The 7,450-nt window shown below is 37.4% G+C and overlaps 1 protein-coding gene across 1 annotated transcript; it reads left to right on the plus strand.

Annotated features, from left to right (window-relative positions):
- Positions 1-3,800: 3,800 nt before the first annotated feature.
- LOC110933503 (pentatricopeptide repeat-containing protein At2g37320) lies at positions 3,801-4,346 on the plus strand. Its single transcript, XM_022176722.1, has one exon. It carries the CDS (start codon positions 3,801-3,803, stop codon positions 4,344-4,346), a length of 546 nt encoding a protein of 181 aa, XP_022032414.1.
- The last annotated feature ends 3,104 nt before the right edge of the window (positions 4,347-7,450 follow it).

A 7,450-nucleotide genomic window follows, 5' to 3' on the forward strand; every position in this document is an offset into this window, starting at 1 on the left:
TTTATTGGTCATGACCATATGCTGGTTTGCACCAAAGTCTATGATCTAGTTCAGATTTTGTGTTGAGGAATCCATAGAGCTAAAACAGAAAAGATTTGTGAAATTTCCTAGACTAGAGAAGGAATTAAAGCATTTACCTCCAACATTGGACTTACTAGAGTCTTCTGTTTTATTTTCATTCAGCAGCCCTAGCAACTTAGAAAACTGATCAGCAGACAGAGTATTAAGGAACTAGCACCTTTATCACCCACAGAGTTATTCACAGAAGGACTATTGCCATTACTAACAGAATTATTTGACTTAGACCACTGACTATTTGGTTTTATTGTCTATAATTGGTAGGATAGCCATGTAGCTCAAAGCATTTATCAATAGTATGCCCAATTTTATTGCAATAAGTACATTTAAGTTAGGATTAGGGCCTTTGTTAAACTTTTTCTTGTCATTAAAGTTATTTGACTTAGCAACAAAACCAACATTAGGAATTTTAGACCCACTATTTGATCCTCTATGAGATTCTTCTCTAGAGATAATAGAGAAGGCAGTTTTGATAGTTGGTAGAGGATCCCTAGTCTAAAGATTTGTCCTAACAGGTTGGTACATATCATCAAGACCCATCAAGAACTGCATAAGTTTGATTAACTGATTAAACTCATTGAACTTTGATGAGGCATTAAAAGTACAAGAGGGCAACTGTAACATGGCATCAAATTGCTTTCACATAGTGTTTATTTTATGATAATACTCAGATACACTAGAGCCATTTTGACTTACTGAATTGATTTTCTGATATAAGCTAAACACAACAGACGCATCAACTTTATCATAAGTATCTTTTAAATCATCCCAGACTTCTGAAGCAAGTTTTAAATAGACTTGACCAACATATAGCTCATCAGACATAGAGTTCAGAATCCAGGTTAGAACAATAGAATTACATCGATCCCACTGACTAGCAAGGACATCGTTGTCTTTGGACTTAGCACATGTTTCATCAATAAAGCCTAATTTGTTTTTAGCCATAAGAGCAAGTTTCATAGCATTAGACCAGACCACATAATTTTCAGTCCCTTATAGTTTTATATTAACTATTGTGAGACCACTAGAGTCACTAACATGGAGATATAACTGGTCACTAGCATCAAAAGTTTGCTAATAAAGGTCACAGATGGTTCAGATTTATCACCCATTTTAAAAAGCAATCAAAAACAAGTAGGAGCACAGTTCAGTAACACAAAAGCAAGAAGCACCAAGATAATATAGCACAGTGTTATGAACCAAAAAACACACAAGAAAATAGAACACAGAGACAAACACAGACCAGACACGGCGAAGCCTGGACAGAGGTCCGTTCAGAAGTTCGTCACTCAAGGTGCCTCCGCAGATGGTAACCATGGAGCCACAAGACAACAGACAGACCACAAATGCAACAGAGTGTATCCTCTCTGTGTCCCAATCAAGCCGGACTTACCTAAAACCCGGTATCAATATGCCTAGACATAGGACTCAGTGATGCAAAAAACAGTAAAAGAGAGAGAGAGAGAGAGAGAGAGAGAACGATCTCACAGTGGGTGCGAAATACTCTAGCGGATCAGGCTTGTAACCTTCACTTAGGGTTACAAGCACTTGATCAGAAAACCAAGCACAAGACCTGTTAGTTTGCCCTAAGAGGGACCAACGAGGACCTTCTTTAAGAAGAAAAATGTACCGCCGTCAAAACCAGAAACTGATTCACCAAACCCTAGAAATTAGGGTTTCAAGCACAACAGCAGTAAGAGAAGAGGAAACGCAACGGATTGAAGTCGGCAGACCCTAAGGACTATCAAGACGTCAAGTTGCCGGAAAAACCTTTGCCTCCGAAGCGAAAGCCCTAGGTTGATTCACTGTGAATCAGACCTTTAAGATATGCAGCGGAAGAACACCAGAGTACCGACTCAACCTCGGAGCTCTGATACCATGCCAGAACTCAAAGATCAAATGAACAAAGCAGTTTTATTATGAAATCTTAGCATCAAATACAAGGAGTGAATAAAACAGTCATCATAGATTGACAAGTAAGCAAGAGATCTCCAACAGGATGATCAATACAAGATGAAGATAAACCCTAGACTCACGAATGTACGTGTGAGGATAGGGAACAAGAGCATCGATCAAAAAGGAGAAAACGAGAAATGAAGAGCTCGTGTATCAAAGCCTGGAACCTTGTGCCCATTATAAGGGTTAGTAACCCTAAACACCAGCTGTCATTTAACGGCTACAAGCCCAAGTGTAAGAGCCCAGCAGCAAGGCAAGCCCGAGACAAGGAGGGAGCCCAAACACCAAACACCAAACCTCACAATAAAACAAATAAGAAAGAATTAGAAAAGGAAAAATAAAAGAAAAAGGAAACATTTAAACTGTTTTTTAACATTATGCTCCGCTCTATATTAAAGACAAATATTTGTTGCAGTCATATAGTATTATATACTTAACCGATAAAAGATTTGTTTATAACTTTCATGATTTGGTTTTACCAACACTAGGAAGGATTCATGTCATTGTTCTCATGACTCATCGCTTTTAAACATCCTCCTACCTAAATATTGTGATAACATAAAAGTCTCACAACAAAAAGTTAGGTACATGATTGGGGAGCATTTAATGTAAAAATTGGTGTAAAACTAGCCAATAAGTAGATGGTGAAGAGGCCGCTATATATGCATTATTAACTCTTTAAGCCAACGATTATTGCTCATTGGTGTTGTTTACTCTGTACTTTAACTCGTAATGGTTAATTAGATTGTATTATGTTTTGTTCAAAATAAAACAAAAATCTAGTGGTTTCGTTACTCATTACACGTCCTATAACACATGAAGTTTATATTACACATTAATCACTAACATGTCATATACTCCAAAACATATTTTTGTTAATTTTTGATGAAAATCTTTAGTTGTTTTCCTTGTTTCTTCACGAGTATTTATTGGGTCACTTTTAATTAATCTCACTAAAAATACACACCTAAAGCCCACAATCTCCTGACTTTCCAGATTGCATATGCATGAACGTATTTAAGAATGCTACACTTAAACCACAATTTTAAGAAATATGTGTATAAGTAACCAATTTGTGGATCTTTATCGATGAAATCCAATAATTCTTTTACATTCATTTTTAAGGCTACTGAAAATAGTATCATTAATATACTTGAGTATAGAGTCATAAAAGATAGCAAAAATGGTAGCTCGAGTTATACTTGTCAATTGTTATACATTGGTAGCATTCGTCATCTCGTATCATCAATATTGTCTGCTTTGTCATTGTTGGGTATTCAAGAACTGGATTTGTTTTTAGTTACCTTGGTTGAGAACCCCCAGAAGTACGGATGGCAATGAAACCCAAATTCTATGGGTAAACCCGAAACCCGACACATTTGGGACGGGTTTGGGGTCAAGTAATCGCGAATCGGGTATGTTGTTTTTGTTGTTGTGGTTGTGGTTGTTGATGCTCCTACTGTTGTTGTTGTTGTTGTTGTTGTTTAGGCCTGGCAAACAAAACCCAAATGGGTTATTTTGGGTAATTTTAAAAATGAGACTAGTCATAGTGGGTCAGGAAATAATAATGGATGGGTCAGGATGGGCTTTTAGATATCAATCTAAAATGTGTGATGGTCAGGATGAGTTTATTAACTAACACCTCCATGAATTCGAAAACTGAAACCATTAAATCATCCCGGTAAACAACTTCATCTTCCACTAAAATTCCAACAAACATTTATCCCTTACAAAAGGATCTTCTTCAGTTTTTATTTACTTTACAAATGGGCCCTGAAGTTCTTGGTTCAATTCTGCATCAATGCTCCAAAACAAGATCATTTCGACATGGGTTTTCCCTCCATGATATTGCAATCAAAATGTGTTTTATATCCAATATTATTATATCCAATCATGTTCTCAACACGTACGCAAAATGTGGGAAAATCGAGTATGCACGCCAAGTGTTCGATGAAATGTCTGAAAGAAATGTTGTGAGTTGGTCTGCTATGATTTATGGGTATGATCAAGCCGGGAGAGCGTTAAACGCGGTTCAACTGTTTTCTCAAATGAAAGTCGAGCAGACGAATGAGTTTGTGTTTGCTAGTACTGTTAGCGCGTGTGCTAGCCTGCTGGCGGTTGATGTAGGTAAACGGATTCATTTGCAGTCTGTGGTTCTTGGGTATGCGGATGTTTCGTTTGTGTCTAACTCGCTTGTTTCGATGTACAGTTTTGAACGAAAAACTATTGCGTATAACACGATAATTATAGGGTTGGTTGAAAACGAGCAAGTTCAGAAAGCGTATGTGATGTTTCAACTAATGTGTCAGTAGAGTCTTGTTCCAAATCGATTTAGTTTAGTGGCACTTTTAGGAAATTGTAGTAATCCGAATGATTTTCGGGTTGGGATGGAACTGTATTGTCTAGCCGTCAAACTCAATCTTGATTCGATAGCGTTTGTTGGAAATGTGTTAATTACAGTGTACTCGAAGTTTAACTTGATCGAAGATGCTGAGAAGATTTTCTGGTCGATCGAGGAAAAATATATGATTTCATGGAACACATTCACTGTTGTGTGTTGTCATGCTCTTGATCATGCTAAAGGTTTAAGTGTCTTCAGTAAGATGATAAAAACACATAGTTTAACTCCTGATGACTTCACATACACGAGTGCGAAAAGTACAAATCACTCTGCAAAACTACAGTTGTCATTTTCTGTGAAAATATAAACAAATTTGTTGGGGTCAACGGGTACGGATCGAATAATTAAACGGGTCAACCGAGTTTTATAACATTCAAACTTTCAATCGCAACAAAAAAAAAAGATTTATTTTTTATATTTTTTATTCTTTTTTTATTTTATTTTTTTTTTATTTTTTTTAAATTTTTTGATTTTTTTTATTGTTTAGGGTAAATTACACTTTTCGTCCTTTATGTTTGTAGCGGGTTGCACTGGATGACCTTTAACTTCAATAGTTACAATCACAATCCTTTATTTGAAAAACCCGGTGCGTGTTTCATCCTTTACCTCAAACCAGGTTTAAATTTTCAGTTAAGTCTGGTCATGTGTAAGGCACATTTTACACATGAGGGTAGGCAGGTAATTTTACTCATTTATATAAAATATAATTAAACAACCAACCCCCTTCTCTCTCTCTCACTTTCTCTCCTACCAACCCCACCATCATCCCATCCACGATCAGTGATTTCTAGATCTGCCCTAGTCCATATGAATCTTATTACAAACAAGAAACTTCTCAAGTTAAATAAAGAAGCTTGAAATAAGAATGAGGAGAACGACAAAAGAACAAAATCAAGCCTACAACATGACGTAACAAATCATTCAAGAATTTACGGAACAAAGCACCAAACTCAGCTTCAGAAATTGAAATAGATGAAAAAGAAAGACAAAGAAATCCAAGTTTGTTCTTTTATCTCAAAACCGGAATCATATTTACCCTAAAACCCATCTTCCTTGTTTAGCGAGTAAGTGAACAACGAAACAACCGTCGTTTTCGTCGTCAACAGCGAAACAACCGCCACTGCCGTCATCAGCAACGACGAGATCTGAGAAAGATTTAGATCTAACTGGACAAGAGGTATGAAGATAGGGATCGGCTCTGAACATATCCGGTTGAAGCGGCGTCGTTGCCTCCGGCGCCGTTGAATCGGCGGTTTGAAGAAGATGAAGGTTATTCTAGGTTATTCAAATTTTATTCAAGGTATGCCGCAAGTGAGGATGAAGGTTATTCAAAGTTTCAAAAGTAATTTACTGATATGTGCCTTCTGTTCCCTGTCATGGCCCATTTGAAGAAGAAGATGTAGAAACTTTGATAATGGGTTGATGGTGGTTGGAGGAGGTGGTGGGTGGTGGTAGATGATGCTGATGGTGTGGAAGAGAAAGATAGGGAAGACAAAGATAAAGTGCCCTGATATATTGGTTTCTTTAAGGGAAAATTACCAATATGTTCATTGACCAACTGACTTTGCAAAATTGTCACGTTCCTGCGTCTTTGGAAGGTCCACACAGCTTCTGAAGCGTCCTTGTATCATGTTGAAGCGTCGAGTTCCTACAATCTGACACGTGTCCCACACGTGTCCGACATGTTCAAGCGTCGGTGGCCGACACATCATAACCAAAAAGTTTCTTGATGCGTCCGGCTTTGAGTTTTGCTGATGCATCATCTCTTCCAAAAAGTTTTGGCTCCCAAATGCTTCGAACGGCTTGCCGACGCTTCCTCTGATGGCTTGCTCGACGCTTCCAATGGCTTGGCTCGGCTGATTTCTCTAATATATATTTTTTTTTGTTTTTTTTCTATTAAGCATAAATTTTTCCAATGTAAAAATATTACAACCTAAAGATATTACTTAAATATAAGTTTTTAGATTTTAGCCTATATATACTGGCCCACGCTGTCCATTAGTGTGTATGAGCATGATGGCAACCGGGAGGCGTTCCAGTAACATACCGGAAGCAGTAGAAAACACTATCTGGGTTAATGATAAGCAACAGCATGAAACTTGGTCTCCAAATGTTCTTGAGTTTTATTATGAGGGTGATTGTTCTTCCTGTTGTTCCACCTATATTGGGAGCCAACCTCTAGGTAAACACTGGTGGGGTGCCCTATTATGTTTCTGTGGAAACGGTTTTATTCAACAAACGGTAATTGTGTAATATATTTAATTTTTATATTAAAAGGTTAAAATATCAAAATATTGTACACAGCATGTCGGAGCATGGTGTAACTGGTTCGTGCAGTCGAAGAAAAATGAAAATCCCGGAATTGCAACGTCATCAGTTAGTTATCGCTGGACGGTGCTCCCACCTCAATTTCTCAATCTCCTTGTTGAACAACATCATGATGCTTACGGATATGTAAATGGTTCTAGCTATATTCCTGCGTTGTGGGATGTCGATACGGTAAAAATAACGGACCTAAAAATAATAGTAATTTTTTTCCGAAACTACAATATTAATGTTAACTTAACGTTTGTCAGGTATATATACCGGTGTCAGCATAAGAAGAAAATTGGATCCTTATTAAGATTGAAATGTCGTCACTAACTATTACTGTTTATTATACAAACAATTGCGATGCAATTAATTGTGGTGATTCGTTTTGCGTCCACCATAGAATATACCAAACTCTTATTAAATTCGAGTCGGCGTTCCTATGGTTTCTAGAACGTATAGGTTACTGGGAAATAATTGGACTCAGCGAGGCTGACGCATTAGAATATGCTGGGGATGTTGTATGGCCTACCTGTGTCCGTCACGTTTGGCGAAATTCTGGGGTTATCGTATGTATATTACTACAAAATCTGGTTGAAACCCGTTCACTGAAATGGGAAGAAGGAAACATTCAAGATGCTTGTATGAGATATAGAAGATTTATGGCTGATCAACTGTATGTTGGCCGCTATGTTTAGAAAATGT

The sequence above is a fragment of the Helianthus annuus genome, chromosome 4 (assembly GCF_002127325.2).
Source record: "Helianthus annuus cultivar XRQ/B chromosome 4, HanXRQr2.0-SUNRISE, whole genome shotgun sequence".
Taxonomy (NCBI): domain Eukaryota; kingdom Viridiplantae; phylum Streptophyta; class Magnoliopsida; order Asterales; family Asteraceae; genus Helianthus; species Helianthus annuus.

Coding starts and splice junctions, on each gene's coding strand:
- LOC110933503 (XM_022176722.1), top strand. CDS start 3,801: ATGGGCCCTGAAGTTCTTGGTTCAATTCTGCATCAATGCTCCAAAACA.